Genomic DNA, 16,996 nt, shown 5'->3' with positions numbered 1-16,996 from the left:
GCGGCAGTGAATATTCACAATATAAATCAAAATTAAAAGAAGAACTTCTGATTATCTTGCCGTGTATACTGTCGAACTCACTGCCATTGCTTTAGCTCTTAATTGGTTGGTTATGAATTATATTGGGGGCATAAACAGAGCTGTAGTTGCCTCAGACAGTCAAGCTGCATTATTGAGCATAAAAACAGGAAAGTCATGCAGACTAGATCTAATATACAAAGTTTACCATATATTGTTCCAGCTGCATAGTAAAGGTGTTTATGTTCAGTTTGTTTGGGTCCCTGCCCATGTAGGTATTGATGGAAATGAAGAGGTGGATATTCTAGCTAAACAGGCCTTGAAATTGGATGAGGTTAACATCAATGTCCCTCTATGCAAAGCTGAAGGGAAATCTATTATTCAGGAAAAAAGTGATTGGGAATGTGGCAAGAGCAAGTGGGATAATAAATGACACTGTGCAGACATCTTTACTGTGTGCAAAGAAATGTGGGAGGGGGAAGATCTAGGGATGGAAGTAGGAGAGAAGAGGCAGTGATGACACGTTTAAGAATTGGCCATTCAGGTATCAATAGATCTTTACTCCGTATAGGGAAACATCAGACAGGAGGTTGTGATTATTGCGGTCAGCCAGAAACAGTTGAACATGTCCTAATAGAGTGTAATAATTATATGGAAGAGTGTAGTTGTTTAACATCAGTCCTATATAAAGAAGGGAAAGTGCTTACTTTAGTTAATTTATTAGGAGATGTATCTAAAACTGTTAAAAATCAAGTTATGAGGTTTCTCAAAAATATGGGGTTGTTCTACCGTATTTAATATGTACATATTTATATAATAACCCAGATAGCACAGATACGTCGCGGAGACGTCTATGAAAGATCGTAGCATCTGGTGAACATCGCATTCGATCGAATGTTTTTAGCTGTTAATGAGCCGTCTCCTTTACCTCTATACGACGTCTATACGACGAATCTTCAACATTTCAAATTACATGCTGCCACGCAGCGCCGATCGGAGCAAGCAGATAAATGAGGAAAACTAGAGTTTTTAAAGCACTACAATGTCACACAGACGCGACCATTGTTGCAAAGAGCTATTCCAGAAATATAAAGAGGAATATTTTTTTCTGACGGGGATTTGTCAATTCGCCCGCTTCCAGTGTGTGTAGGCGATATCAGTGATTATCTTATTGCGTTGCATCGCTCCGCTCGCGTCCAACTAGACACATGCATTTATAATAAAATACAAATACAACCACAACTATAAACACACATTAAACACAAACACAAACATTACAAGCTTGATAATTTGAGTAACACTTTAATTTATACAATGTCTGTGTGAAGGTCAAAGGTTTGTGTGGTTCTTTGATTCCATTCAATACATTGAAATCAAAGCCATTTTCATATTCTTATTTTCTTCCAAATAATGATGCTCATAATTTCCAATGAGAAAGTAAAAGGTGACAAAGGCATAGAAAACCCTTGATGTTTAACTGAACAAGGAAGAAGCCTTCGGATGAAAACCCTATACAAATGTTAATTTGATTCATATTGCCTCATAGAATTAATGATACTGACAAAAGTCTCATACTTGATTATGACAGTTAATACTCCACTTTATTTTCTAGTGAAAAAAAATAAACTGAGCCTGTAATAAACTTTAAAACAATCTTTAAATAATAAAACATTAAGGACACACTTTAATCTATTAACTGCTGAAAGCATCGAGGTGGGGGGGGCTGACTTTATTCACAACATAACAGAGTACATAATAACTGTCTCAAAAAAAATAATAGAAAGATCTTTATTAGAATAATCCATAACATTTGCAATGGACAAGGTGTAGACTGTGAACTGGTTATGGACTGCACTTAATGAAACTGTTGCAAGATGGATGTGGGAATGATGGAGGGCTATAGGTAGATCTGTGCTAAGGATGTTGTCCTAGGGTGTCTGGTGGAGAAAAGAGGAGGAAAAAAATGTTAGAGCATTTTATAAGGAAATAATGTTACTGAAAACTTACTGTGTAAACAATAATACAATACTGGGCAGTGAACATCATGTACAATGCACACAATACTGTCAACGACCTCTGTACTAGATACTACACAGCTGTGCCACTGAAATCAGATTCATGAACATGATTGTCACAATATTTATTTGAATAATGTTTTTGGGTGAACCATCCCTTTAAGGTCCATGTTTGATAGAGATAATTGCTCATTAAGCAGTATCGCTGTGAAAGCTGACAGTAATGAATAAAACTGAACAAAGTTCTGACTACCATACAATCAAACAGCACAGAGCAACAAACCCAAAGATGAACTGTGTATGTGTGCCCAAACTGTGTGCCCCTACATCCTTCCCGATTTTGTCCTCCAAACAATGTGAAAACTGAAGTCAAAGAAAACAAATATAGTGAATGTATTTATGTAAGTTGTGCTACACATTAGCCAAAAAAAGGGTTAAAATACAAACATGACATTGTAAAACAAAAAAACTCTTTGCTTGCCATTTTAAAGCATAAAACATATAAAAAATCCTAAAAACAAAACACCCATTAAATGTTAACTGTTATGGGGAACATGTATTCACGTTAATATACCCGTATATTCTGAAAATAGTAACATTTAACATAGCAATTGTTTTACGTGTAGTAACTGTAGTAATTACATGTATACTCCTTTACATTTAATGCTCTCATAAATATAACTAGAATATTAAACCTACATTTAAAATAAATATTTTAGTACAACGTAAATTGTAGTCAGAATCATTGCACTCCTATTCTCTTCAATTATTTCCAAAATTAGACAAGGACTCTACCATCAAATGTAAGTTGTGCTCTGGAGAAACATGACTCAGGTCCACACATCTGTCAAAGCATCTGTCAGAGCAAAACTGCAAATAATATTTCTTTACTGAAGCATTTTCTCCGCTACTTTCAAGTTTTGTACTCTGTAGTGACCCAAATAATCCTATCTACTCCGAAGTTATAAAAGATGCTGCTGGTTCAGATTTAACAGAAGACTTTAATTGTATGGATGTCGCCATCTTTGATAATACTTTACTATACTACTTTCCTTTAATTAGAGCAGCGGTTTTCAGTTCCAGTCCCCGTGCCCACCAGCTCTACATATTTTTGTAAGTCTCTCTTTTTGATTCAGATAATCAGCTCGTTAGAAGAGAGCTCTGTGCATAACCTGTGTTCCCATTGACATGGTCCCTACAAAGTGTTCATTGCTCCCTACTCCCTTAGCAGGGGATATCTGTTGAAGTTTAACTCACTTCAAAGAAACATTCATTCATGGATTTGTGCTGCACAACATATTCACAACAGACAAGTGTGACTTCATATACCTCTGTAAATAAATAGAATTTAAATACTGCTTGACTTTAGTTACTTGTTCATATAGTTACTTTTTCACACAGACAGCAATCGAAACACTATTGTAAGCAGTTGTGTGCAGAGAACATTGAGACTCACATCTGTAAGTAGATGCGGAAAATAAAAATAAAGAAAATAAAATGTGGCATTTTATCAAATTAATCTAGAACATTATTTAATTAAGATAATTGGTTGCAGCCTAAAAATTACCCATTCAAATATAGACAACAGTGTGCTAAACAACTGTTTCCATATAGGAAGAGGTTTGGTGGTGAACAGTGGGAGAAAGATCCTCACCCAAAGTTTGGCCTGTAATATCCACAGCTGGTGCACCCAGAGGTTCTGGTGAGCTGGCTGCAGAATGAAGGAGATCCGCTCAAAATCTGCTTTACAACATCAAATCTTGGTTATATGAGGTAATTCTTCTTGAGTGGTCTAATGGTACTCAATGGAAGTTTGTTTGACACCCCCAAGTTGTTTTGGTATACAAAAATACAGTCAACATTGTTGAAACAACAACAAACAACAAACAACAAAAAATATATACCTGAAAGAGGAGTTTGTGGGAGAAGAGACAACTAGATCTGTATAGATTAGATCATGGTGGTCTCCATAGATAGACCGGTTGCAAAAGATGATGATGGAAGGACTACAGCCAAACGTCAGGACAGAAGTCTGCATGAGTCGGGTAAGCAGAATAGATTGCACTGTAAATAAACATCATTAAAACAAATGGTAAAGTCACTAAATTAAATCCCTATAAATCAAAGCAATTTTGAACTAACTATATGACATTATCACACACACAGGTTTTTTTAAGAGCTTATAACTTGAGTCTCTTTGTTTATATTTATGCGTGTTATGAGAAATCTGGCAATCAGAGATGCAGGATGCTAGTTTTTATTTTTAAATTACCCCTTCAATGTCTTCATTAAGAAATGTTCAAGAAAATGTCACTTTTATAGCAAAAGGCAATAAATATCATTATTATTATGATTTTTCTCTATATTGCACAAGGCTGAGCGAAAAACTTTGTGCATAATGTGCACATGCATGTCTTTAGGTCACAAGGTTTGGAATTTTATGGATTTATAGTATTGCATACATTTACATTTCTAACAATTATAGAACATAAATAATATTCTTTGTTTTTTATTTATTTTGCCATGCGTTTAACGTGACGTGTATCGCAGTTGATTTGGGATCAAATTTGTTTGTTGCTAACTGAACATGCACCGCGGTTGGTTCCAAAACGCGTTGCTTCAACATATGGTCGGTTAAAACGGTTTAAAATTAGTTCACTATTAAAAACCTTTCAACAATCTCACCAATGACAAACATACTATCATAATCTATACATTTCCACCTTTCATACTTTACCTCTCAACCATACACTCCACCACATCTTGCCCTGAGGACTTCTTCATCCCTTGGCTCATTGGCGACTCGCGCGCGTACATCGCCACCTATGGGGTTGCCCAATTTATAATAATAAAAAAAGGAACTCTCAGTCTGGGAAGAAAATAAATAAGTAAAACAAAACAAAAAATTATATGGCTTATATTTTTGGTAACACCATTGCTTTGAATATAATAGGAAAACACTATTATTATTATTATTATTATGTTTAATGCAAAGTTAACGCTGTGTGTCATTATATCATTGTACATAAAAAAAATATAAAAAATGAAAATAATTATTTTTCTTAAAACTTAAATTCTTACTCGCGTGCCAAAGCCCGCGAAACCGGGCAGGGGGCCGTCTGTGCCCACCGCGCGCACAGCCTGACTCAACTTTGAGTGACATCCCCAGCAGTGCGTTTTCCTGAGGTAAATTACTTTTTACTTAACCTATTTAGTTAAATTGACTTTTTAAAAGTATGGACCGACAACAAAAGTAAATGACATTTAAAACTATGAAGAAAGAAAGTAATAAATTGTAATTATAATAACAATCCGTCTGAGGGAACAGTCGTTTTTCTGAGGGTTATACTAAGTTACTAAAATAAATAGCAGACGTTTTAACTCATGAAACCAGTTAAATTGTAGTAAAAATTGGACTTATAGAAATTTTTCTTTTCCGTTAATTGTATCACATTTCACGAAGACGATTTTCCGTCGTTTAATATATAGTTACAGGCCGCTCATCAGCGCCGTTAAACACCGAAATGCCGTTACATCCGTGTGACGTCATTGCTGATAGAGCCAATCCGCTCCGTTTGAGAGACGCTCTTTCATTTTAGAGTTATGTCATGTTAACATTACTTTAAAAGAGACCAATCATACAATTATTCTTAATAATATCTTCATTATTCATAATTGTATTGAAAGTAGTGCGTTGTCACTTGTCAGGTTTAACCGCGAGCGCGTAAACCCTTTCTCTAACACACGCTGGCGCGTGCACTTAGAGAGAGAGCGAGAGAGAGAGAGAGATAAAACTCATAAGCCTTGACACCTTTATAGAAATCGGTGATTCTCAAGAATGAAAATGCATTTTTACTTTGGCTTATTTGTTAGTGGGCTGTAAGGTCTCATCAGAAACATTGCTCTGCATTCTTCTTCTTATCATGCTTTATTAAATAATATTATACATATCCATCAGAGACTATAAACTTTGGGATTTAATAGACTACAGTGAAATTAATTATCTTCTCTCTCTTTTTCAGTGTCGATTGCCGTCTTATTGTTGTAAGTGGAGTCAACGCCATTTCTTATTTGCCAGATTTATCACAACATGTTTAATCAATCACTGATGAAAGTGAAAACATAATGTGTACAGATACATCTCACTCGTATGCGTTGTTCTTTTTTCTCTCTTTTCTTGTTTGTCTACAGTAGCTACATACACCACAACGGCTCTTTTAAGAGCCACATCTTGAGAACGTCTTTGACTTTGTAAGTATATATTTTAAATGACCACTCAGTATTTGGGTTTAGATCAATTACAACAACATCATACAGCATGTTAGTAATGTCTTAATGAAGACATTAAAGGAATACATAAAGGAATAAAAATAAAAAATTATTAAATGCATGTATGAATGAAATGGAAACAAAACTAGCATTGTGCATCTGATTTGCCAGATTCATCATAACATCCTAATTAATCAATAACCACTGATGAAAGTGAAAACATTTTAATGTGTACAGACATATCTCACTCGTATGCGTTCTTCTTTTTTGTCTACACTAGCTACATACACCACAACGGCTCTTTTAAGAGCCACATCTTGAGAACATCTTTTGACTTTGTAAGTATATATTTTAAATGACCACTCAGTATTTGGGTTTAGATCAATTACAACATCATGCAGCATGTTAGTAATGTCTTAATGAAGACATTAAAGAGATTCTTACATACATAAATACTAGCATCCTGCTAGTCTCTGATCTCTGATTTGCCAGTTTCATCATAACAATTGATTTTTGATACCAGGAATTCACATTTTTAAACGGATAGTTCACCCAAAAATGTTAAATCTGTCATTAATTACTCAACCTCCACGTCATTTCTATTTTCGAAACACAAATTAAGAAACAACACACGGCTGGCCCTCTACCTGAATGTTTTCATGGATCTTCACAGTACAAAGAAATAAAAACCTGCTCTTACACTCTTAAACTGGACCAGGCCAACAGTTATGTTTACATTGATGGGAAAGTTGCAAAGCTGCAAAATATAATTTCAGCGAAGGATGACATTTACGTGGCCTACACTACCTTCAACAATCATGAACCTTTTTTTGATTATCCCCTTCCATCCTCAGAACTTGGTATTCATCTAGTTGATGGCATCTCAGGACCAACACATTTCTGCAAGTTTGAGAACATTGAGGCGAAAGCTTTCTTAGTTCCTTATGACCGTAATTTTGTTTCAGTCCCTCTTTTACACACACACTAATTTTTTTTATTTTATTTTTTTGGACTTGCTACTTTTATTTTGGGTAACTGAATCATGTATATGAACAACTGAAATGTAATAAGAATCGTTACACTTTATGGGGCTTTAGGTTGTTCCAGCTAAAATAAAACAACAACAAAAAGAACATGTACCTGATAGTGGAGTTCGTCGGAGAAGGGAGTACCGGTCCTGTAGCAAAGTCCTGGTACTCAGATGGCCACTCATGGTGGCCTCCATACAAAGACTTGGACCGGTTACTAAAGAGCGTCAGGTTGATGGGGGCACCACAGCCAGATAAGGGTTGGACCAAGCATCAGGCCAGAATTCTACATGAGTCGGGTAAGCAAGTTAAAATACACTTTAAATAAACATTAAAACAGATGACAAAATTACTAATACATGATATTCCACAGCTTAAGGTTTTCATGAATTAAGTTCACATACTGATAATTCACATATTGATAATTTCAGCATCATTTGACAACATTTCCAAAAAATGGAAAAGGGCATGCTACACTTCTGACATCTCAGAATCTGAAAATTCTATAAAAAGAATTCACAAGTAAGTTGTAAAAATACATATTTCACTTTAAAAAGATACATTGAAAAGTAATTTCAACAAACAGTAATATTCAGTCTTCTGAAACTATAGAAAGTTTATGTGAGTAACAGATAAATTTATTTACTTATAATCTTGAATTCAGCCCTACCTTTTCACTCACAATTAGTAACCAGCCATGTTCAGTTTCTAATGCAGGGCTCGACATTAACGCTTTTCAGCTTGTCCGGGACAAGTGGATTTTGTGAAGGGGCAAGTGAAAGAATTGTACTTGACCGACAGGACAATTAACCTCATTAAAATTTGAATAAACAATAACTAGGGCAGCACGGAAACTTTGGCGAGAATGACTCTGATTGTATTACTTTCAGTGTAAACTCTGGTTAAGGTCACATAAGTTGAGGCTCGTACAGCCTGTCTGACTCGTGGAGAAATCAAAACTATAAGCGCAACAGCACACACAAAGAAACAAATGTGAACAAACATAAATATTGTAATTCCATCAGGTGCGTGATTTCACATAGAGCAGCTGTTACTACACAGAGCCGTTGATCACAGACATGCTGTGCAAATCCTAGCATATAATGAACTTGGATTTGCGCAGCTTGTCTGTGAACCATGGCTCTGTGTCGTAATAGCTGCTCTATGTGAAATCACGCTACTGATGAAATTTACCGCTGATTAGAGAACCAGCTTTACTGAAGAGATGTGCATTAATCATCGGGCGATATATATCGTGCACCCCTATTTAACAAAGTCTATACTAAAATTATTTTAGTCCACCAACGTTAATCCAGTCATTTATCTCCAGTCTGGTTTAATTGTCGGACTAAAATCACAGATTTTGCGATATGATTGGTCAGCCTGCATGTCAATCAAACTTCCTGCAAAGGGTCAATTTTGCCAATTTTTTTGCCACATTCACGTAAGAAGAGCTTTTTTATATATATTTTGGCCTTTTCCCAACCTTCCTGGGTTATTGTACGGTGTCAGAAAACCTGTATATAGACCACAGAAAGTAGTATGCACCCTTTTTGGAGTTTGAATTGGAAAAGGAAATTACACTGTATTTGTTGCTTTTTTTTGTTTTTGATTTTTTTTAAATTGACAAACATGCTAGTTTATTACCTATATAATCCATTTTTGTAAAATAATCTAATTCCCTGATTTTGCTCTTAGAAAGAAAACATTCTCATCAGATGATGAGCTTCATGAAACCCCCAACAAAAAAGTTAAAATGAATAGAGACAAAAATCCACCTACACCAAAAATCCAGCCCGCACCAAAGTCCCGCCTGCACCAAAACCTCCAGCACCTCTAAAATACATCAAGACAAAAGGTAAAAATACAATAAAACAGTTAAATGACTAAGGCATAATAGTGTGTGACTGTTGAGTGCTATTCTTTTTCAGGTCCTGTTGTACGACCTCTGCTTACAACAAGCAAAGCAGTGAACTCTTTCAGCAATTGTGAGTTTTAAATTGAGAAAACTGATATTTGTGGATGTTTTGTTCCATGCTCAAGAATGTTCCTTAGCCATGGTAAGATCAATGTATAGCACAGGCTCTCGTGATTTGTTGGTTTACATCACTTTTCTTTTTCAGCTTCACCCAATTCTGTTGCTATTTTAACAGTTTGGACAGAACTACTATCATTACATTCATAACTTGAGGATTTACATACTAATGATGATTTAATAATAAACATTTGGTTGCCAATTAGAAGTGATAGCAATCTCAAGCTTTAGTAAGGCTTTGTGTAGTACAAAATCTTGTTTTGTGAGGCAGACATAACATCTACATACCAATTCTTTCAACAGCATTTGTTAATCACCACCAAAGGGCCATGGAGAAGCCAGAGCAGGCCCGTTTTGAGACTTTCCCCAGCTGTCAAGGTAACAGGCTCTACATGAGTACTGGAAACACAATGTAAAAGCTGTAAATTCACAGAATTTATGACAACTCAAAAGCCTGACTCCATAACAGGGTGGGTCAAGTTTCCGATTGCTGAATAAATAGATGACATGCAGTTTGTAAACGTATTATTCAAGTTGATTTTCTGATCATATTTTTATTCCTTTAATGAATAAAAACCAGCCATTAAAATGAATGTGTCATGTAAAATTATTTAAATTTACCAGTTCCATCATTGTCAGCTCCAGATGTTCCCATGAGCTTCTCCCAGGCAGATGAGCCACAAGATCATTGGGGTGAACACTCACCTGACATTCAAGGTAAAAAAAAACAAAAAAACAATTAGTATTTGGTAAAAGAAAACAAAAAGGACAATTACTGTACACACATAAGGTAATTCAGCATGTTATGTACAATCTGTCAGAGAATGCATTTTCTTTGCTGGGACCTTCAAGTTCCAAGCAAGAAAGAACACAGCGTAAGTTGTATGACTCACTTTTGGTAAATACTGTAGGATTTCATCTAGGTTTACTATAGAAAATGTGCTCTTGTTTAAAGCAAAAAATTTAAAGCTAAATAAGCTAAAATACAAAGAAATAGAGAGCACAATTCAGTTGAAGCAGCAGAATGAGTACCTTTTGTAATGTCAATGAGCTTCTCTCATTCAGACCGCCAGCTGGAAACTTGGGAAGAACACCCATCTATCACTCAAGGTAAAAAACATTCATTAGTATATGGAGGAAATCAAAAACACAATTGCAAATGAGTCATGGCCTAACACAACCTAATACAGTTTTTTTCACTTTTTCTAATTAGAGAACAAATTCTATGCCTTAAGACTCTCTCAAGACCAAAGACTATCAACCACACAACAAGGAAGAATGCAAAGTAAAAAAAATAAAAAAAGTCAATTTCAGTCATTACTAGGGTATCACTAAAAGGGGTCATATGCTATTTTAAAGACCATTATTTTGTATATTTGGTGTAACAGAATATGTTGACATGTTTTAATTTTGAAAAAAAACATTTTTCAAATACTGTACATTATTGTAGTTCCTCTATGTCCCGCCTCTCTCAAAAACGTCATTTTCAACAAAGTCCCTCCTTCCATCAAGCACAGGCTGCTCTGAATGGCCAACTGACCCAATGCATTGTTATTGGGCGAACATCGCAAGCACTCGTCGGAAATGCAACGCCCCTTTCCATAATTGCAAGCTTCATCTTTCAAAGTAAATATCAAGACTGTTAATAATGTCCTTCGTTTTACCATCAGTTCAAGCCCGAAAGGGGAACAGAGTCACATGACAGACACAGTGATGATGCAGTACACAAGCCACGGTTAAGACAGCTTATGTGCTATGATTTCTGACAGTCTGTTTACTCTGTTACTGCTGTGATGTTACCCTCACACACACACGTAATCACACAAACATGTTACTCTACGCTGCACAAAACTCTGCATTTGAACAGTCAATAGCAAACACTTAAACTATTAAGAAAACATACTTAAAGTAGCTGATTCAGAATAAGCACCAGATTCAATTCAAGTTTATTTGTGTAGCGCATTTTACTATACAATCGTTGCAAAGATTGTCATAGCAAAGTCGGAATTTACCTTTTTTTCTTTTTTAAATAGCGCACAGCCAGCCTTGTACTCTCCTAGGTTCACAAAACTGTCATCCATTAAATGTGTTGTACAAATTTGAACATCTGGGCTGTTCTGTTGTAAATAAATCTTAACAATGATTCCTCATTGCATATACTTTCGGATGGCCACATAAAGAGCTTTTGCTTAGAAACACAAAGCATCTCCCTGACATGACTGCTTTAACACTAACTGCGGTTCCTGAAACCACACCTTTTTTTTTGAGTGAACATTTGGGCGCATTACGCAAATATTTCCACATCTTGACGTAGATGTGTAGGGGCGTGTTTGAATGAGCCGTTTAGCATGGTCTGGATCAGCCTTATCTTTTAGATAGAATAAATCCTTTAGTGGGAGACTTTAAGCTTTGTAACTCTGTAGATCTTATACATGTACAAATACCTACATAACACACTGAAGAAAAGGAAAAATAGAAATCACATTATATGACCCCTTTAGGAGCCCTTGAGCCAGATTTACTAAACAGGCCAAATTAGCATTAGAGCACAATTCCATAAATTTGCCGATGGGAGGGAAAATTATGCGTGCGATTTACTGACAATGCAAACTTTACAGAACAGACGAAGCCAGATCATTCCCACAATAACCAGTGCAATCTACCAAGTGCAGCGCAAATTACCACCTGCTTTAAGAAGTGCCTTTTTTGGCATTAAAAATATAGCAAATACAAATAATTTGAAGAGCACAAATGTTATTAAATCATTGCGTTATTCATCTTAATACTCACCTCCCATAAATTTTGTGTCTCAAAGGAAAACTACTACAAATGCATATTCAAGGTTAAACGCAAAAACAACTGTCCACATCTTTTTCAGCACTAATTCTTTACTGCGCCTCTTTAGTAAATCCTGACAGTACTATTTTAACACCAAAAGAAGGTTTGTGCTGGTGCAAGCTGTTAGTAAATCTAGCCCATATTGTATCAGTGTCATGCACTGTCAATATAGCAAATACAACTTACCAACTTCACCTTTCTTAACTCCAGCTGTTCCAGTGAGCTTGTCCAATGAAAATGAGCAAGAAGATGCTTGGGGTGAACACCCATCTAACTTTCAAGGTAAAAGAACATTCATAAACACATGCAGTAAACACATACACTGCAAATTAATAACACTAGGTTTATTAACATTACATTTTCTGTACAATCCATCAGAGAACACAATCTCTGAACAAAGATCCTCAAGTACTCACCAGCCAAGAACAAATAGTAAGTCATTTGTAATTTTTTTTTTTTTTGCCTGTTGACAGCATCGTTGCTCAAAAAGTATGTGTATCATCAGCCTAAGGCTTTAAGCATGTAGCCATATCTTCAGAAACTCAATTTTTCATGACGTGTTAGTTTAATCACATTTAAGAGCTTTATGTGCTTGCAGGTGCTTCTGGTGTGAGACGATGGAGCTGCATCACTAATCAATGTACACGTACGTTAAATTGAAGTGCTTAATTTGTAAAATTATACATCTTATAGTTCAATTAAAATACTCTCCCAGATAAACTTACTGTGTTGCAGCTGTTGAGAGGACAATTCTGGAGGCACTTAATGAACTGGACATGAAGATCAATCATCTGACTTCAGTGGTCCAGTCCCTTGCAGCAAACAACCGTTCCAGTGCTCCAGTGGTGGACAGCGAGGATGATGTCTTCCCTCTCACAACCATGGAGGAACTAGACAAACTGGAAAGAAAATTATCAGAGAAAGCAATGATGCAAAAGATGGTAAAAATCATTGACATTTGAAGGTTTAAACAGTTGCAATGAAGTAAATAATATCTATTATATACCCGGTTTCACAGACCAGGCTTAAGGCTAGTCCCAGACTAAAATGCATGTGTGAGCTGTCTTAACTCAAAATAACTTGCAATAACATTTCGTACAATATGTCAGTGCCATTGTTTCATCTCAAGATGCACACATGCAGCATTTTTATAAAAGCAAAACTAGGACCTATAGTCCTGATTTAAACTAATCCCTGTTCTGAGCTCAGTAGTAACTGATTACATGCAATCTGGATTACGTAAACAGATTCTAGTAAATAAAGAACTTGTAATTATATAAAATTACATTTTATAAAACTCATAATCAGACTACAGTTACTTTTTATGGATTACGATGATTAAATATTTACAATATAGTAACAGATTATTCTACATTCGATTATTAATGTTTAAGAACATAGCATCTGCATCAACACATTGATTTTTACAAAAAAAATTTTGTCGTCTGATCACCTAATATATTTATTTAAAAGTACTCATGAGATTTTAAAATATATATATATTTTTAATAATTAAGTGTCACATTTCTATGTTCTTTGGGTTCTGCGACACTGGTTATGGTCACATGACATGCAGGTAAACAAATTAAACTTTTTTTTTTAAAATGCTTTATTTTAATTTAAAATCTTTTTGTGATTTAAATAATTATTAGCTTCTCATTAATTGAACTCACAAGCCTCCTACAGTTCATTCACAAACACCAGTTTGAGAAAACTTGACATAATATATTATTTAATGCATTTCATGCTATAAATAACAACAATTAAAATATATTTACTTACTCTTTGTATTTTTATGTCATATGGTACTTTAAATATCCTATTTAAATTTGATAGACTACTTTTAGATTACTTTTGACCAAACTCATCTGATTACATTATTTAAAACGTGTAATGTAATGGATTTCATTGCTAACTACAATTTTCTAATGTAATTTGGAATCAGTAACAGATTAACAATTTGTGAGTAACTACTCAGCTCGGTCTGTGAAACAGGACCATAATGTTTGGGCATTGTCTATAATGTTTGAAATGTGTTTTATTTTTAAGGTGAACAGGTTATCCATCAGTGGAGGACACACACTGAAGAAAACAATATGGAGAATATGCTCCAAGGTGTTTGGTCCTGTAGCCAAACAACTAAACTGGTGTGGTAGGGGAGAAAAGCGAGGGATCAGGAAAACAAACATAGGAGCACTCCTAATAGGTAAATTACGTCCAAAATGTTTTCCAATGTACAGTGTACGGGGAACACTTTAAATTAAGGTTCATTAGTTAACATGAACTAAGGAATTAACAATACTTCTACATAATTTATTAATCTTAATGTTAATTTCAGCATGAATCAATGCATGCATCAATGCATTATTAAAATCATACGTTGTTCGTTAAAGCACGATTACCCCTCGTGAGCTTTTCTCACAGATTATTAGGCCTACAAAACATAATTATATTATGCATGTGCCTACCAGCAGATACATGCCGTTTTAACAGTGTAAAACTCGGTTTCATACTCACAAGAGCGTTTTAGAAATGTTAACTTTTGTTTTACGATTAACAGTTAGGCTAAGTGACGAAGAACTGTTGATTGAACCACAAAATCAGCTGTTACCGCCACTTGACTAAACCACAGAAACAACTATTCGTCAATATTAAGCTAATACTTATCTGTTTAATTTACTTTATATAAAAATCAAACGTACACCACACATATTAATGACAATGAATCTAGCTACGTACCTCAGTTTTCCCGCGGCGATCACTTCCACGTGCGCGTCGATGTGATGATTGTAAGCACATGCGCAGTACTGATGAGGAGTCGACTCCAAAAGAGTCGATTCCTTGAATCTGACCAGCCCAGTTTTCGAAGTAGACTTAATATAAAATTATTAATATTCAACTCAGGCTGTGTCTCCACTAATCTGGGAGTCACTCTAAAAGAACCTGAAACCGGTACCAGTTTAAAGTTTTTATGACTGAAGCAGAATTTCAGCACCACTGGAAATGAACAGTGACCAATCAAATAGAAAGCACAGACATGAAACGTTCTACTTGTATGTTATATTAGCCTACATCACGCTGAGTGGCATTAAAAACAGTAGACAAACATTAATTGCACATCAATTATCTATATTAATTAGATAATATTAAGGCAGGCTAATCATTCTCAGCTAGTAACTCGCATCGGGATCATATGAACAATTAAACAGACATAAGACTAAATAAATGTCTTATTTTACATTATTTTGCGCAGTTAATGCATAATTCTTAAATGGATTTGTTTGGATCGGCATGCATTTATCTTACATGACTAATAGAATAATGAATAATTTAATTGATACTGATACAGACATTATAGCTTTGGGGAAGGACGGATGTTGCAATCATTTTTTATAGTTTGCTTATCATTGTCTAAATTCATAAGAGCCCAGTTTAAAAAAAACATATTTTGAGGATTTAATTAAACAATAAGTGAAAAAAGTTTTATTTGTTAAACTTATTTAAGTTTTACCTTTTAACATGCAGGAGCAGCTATGAAGAATCCCGTGCTTCCGTCGCCAACTGAAGCAGAGGCTGAAAAACACATTAAGGATTATCTCCGCTTGGCCCCAGGGAGAATGCCTTGTTAGTCAACTTGATTTTTTGTTGTTTGTTTGGTTGGTTCAGGATTAAAATAATAATAATAATAATAATAACATAAACGACTGCTTATTTTCATTCACTGTTAATAAAAGGATACAAATCATTCAACAGCATGTTGTGTTCTTTCATTCTGAGTGGAAAATACTTGGGGTTAGTTATTATACTTTTCTCATATGTGAAGACGCATGCATAATCAGTGTAACTAAAGCTGTGATCAATAAAAGGAAATATGAAGGAACGTATAAAATCGTACAATTAAGAACGACGTCTATGCTATGTAAATCAGATGTCTAATAGACGTAACATTCAAATATTAAACGTCTGTAATACGTCCCGGAGATCGCTGGAACATCGGAAAAAGACGTCTATGCGACGTCTTCCAGATGAGCAAACGCCCTAAAAACGACGTCTCCCAGATGCAAAAGCATACATCGCACAGACGTCCCCGCGACGTACCTGTGCTATCTGGGATAGTTTTATCCTGATAATTACAAATAACTACATCTATGATCTTCTAAAAGCCATATTTGACGATTCCACCTTTGAAATAAGAGAGTATTCTATACTGACCGACCGACACAATATAAACAGAAGTTACATACATTAAGGTTATACATGATATGCACTTCGGTAGTATTTTTCCATATTTATTGATTTATTTATTACCTCAAGCGAAAACTTACCTGTCAACCAATTGTCGCTGGGATTCTCTCTGAGCACGAGCAGAGATGAGCATTCATCGGCCAGCGGTAGGGAGCCGACTCAGAGCCGACGTTTGATGAGCTGCGAAAACAGAGCATTGACTGAATTATATCTGCTTACGCTTGGCCGACACTTATTAGATGTTAGAGGTAATGTGGCCGATGTTTGGCACTTGGGCCGACGTCGGCCAGACGTACGTGTGCTGTCTGGGATATATATAAAAGCAATACCACCAATTGAATGCTCTCCCTTCTTTCCTCAATTGTTTGGCAATTTGTCTGTTAAATTCTCCCACTTCACTGAAATAGTTATCAGAGAACAATCACTGTTGTGCCAACATAAAATATCAGTAACAAAAGGGTGCACTGGGCATTGTGTGTCGTAGGCCTGCAGAGTAGGCTAAATTGTTTTTTGAACGCCAAACTACTACTCATTCATTATTGCAAAAC

General features: G+C 35.4%; 1 protein-coding gene and 3 long non-coding RNA genes across 14 annotated transcripts; 1 reads left to right on the top strand and 3 right to left on the bottom strand.

Annotated features, from left to right (window-relative positions):
• Positions 1-1,288: 1,288 nt before the first annotated feature.
• On the bottom strand, positions 1,289-4,020 carry LOC113091820 (uncharacterized). Its single transcript, XR_003287452.1, has 3 exons — positions 3,938-4,020; positions 3,688-3,773; positions 1,289-1,955 (listed from the first exon to the last, which is right to left on the bottom strand). It is a non-coding gene; the product is annotated as an uncharacterized LOC113091820 (long non-coding RNA).
• Positions 4,021-7,492: 3,472 nt separating this feature from the next.
• Positions 7,493-15,956, top strand: LOC113091818 (uncharacterized). Of its 11 annotated transcripts, none has more exons than XM_026257450.1 (14): positions 7,493-7,629; positions 7,762-7,852; positions 9,029-9,188; positions 9,262-9,318; positions 9,669-9,743; positions 9,990-10,082; positions 10,431-10,475; positions 10,579-10,650; positions 12,414-12,485; positions 12,582-12,635; positions 12,802-12,843; positions 12,939-13,144; positions 14,253-14,409; positions 15,729-15,956. In XM_026257450.1, the coding sequence occupies exons 5-14, from the start codon at positions 9,695-9,697 to the stop codon at positions 15,830-15,832; spliced, it is 894 nt and encodes a 297-aa protein (XP_026113235.1). In that variant the 5' UTR covers positions 7,493-7,629; positions 7,762-7,852; positions 9,029-9,188; positions 9,262-9,318; positions 9,669-9,694; the 3' UTR covers positions 15,833-15,956. The 11 variants fall into 11 exon arrangements, with proteins under 11 accessions (XP_026113235.1, XP_026113233.1, XP_026113234.1 ...); XM_026257448.1 differs by having other exon boundaries at positions 12,802-12,849; XM_026257449.1 differs by lacking the exon at positions 7,762-7,852 and having other exon boundaries at positions 12,802-12,849.
• Positions 9,126-14,982, bottom strand: LOC113091821 (uncharacterized). Its single transcript, XR_003287453.1, has 7 exons — positions 14,943-14,982; positions 12,929-13,102; positions 12,390-12,477; positions 10,398-10,469; positions 9,987-10,070; positions 9,654-9,764; positions 9,126-9,166 (listed from the first exon to the last, which is right to left on the bottom strand). It is a non-coding gene; the product is annotated as an uncharacterized LOC113091821 (long non-coding RNA).
• LOC113091822 (uncharacterized) lies at positions 14,997-16,162 on the bottom strand. The gene is made up of 3 exons (XR_003287454.1): positions 15,943-16,162; positions 15,715-15,776; positions 14,997-15,076 (listed from the first exon to the last, which is right to left on the bottom strand). It is a non-coding gene; the product is annotated as an uncharacterized LOC113091822 (long non-coding RNA).
• Positions 16,163-16,996: the final 834 nt, after the last annotated feature.

This window comes from Carassius auratus, unplaced genomic scaffold, assembly GCF_003368295.1.
Source record: "Carassius auratus strain Wakin unplaced genomic scaffold, ASM336829v1 scaf_tig00214321, whole genome shotgun sequence".
NCBI lineage: Eukaryota > Metazoa > Chordata > Actinopteri > Cypriniformes > Cyprinidae > Carassius > Carassius auratus.
Note: the sequence above shows the minus strand (reverse complement) of the source record. Positions and strands in the feature narration are given on the sequence as shown.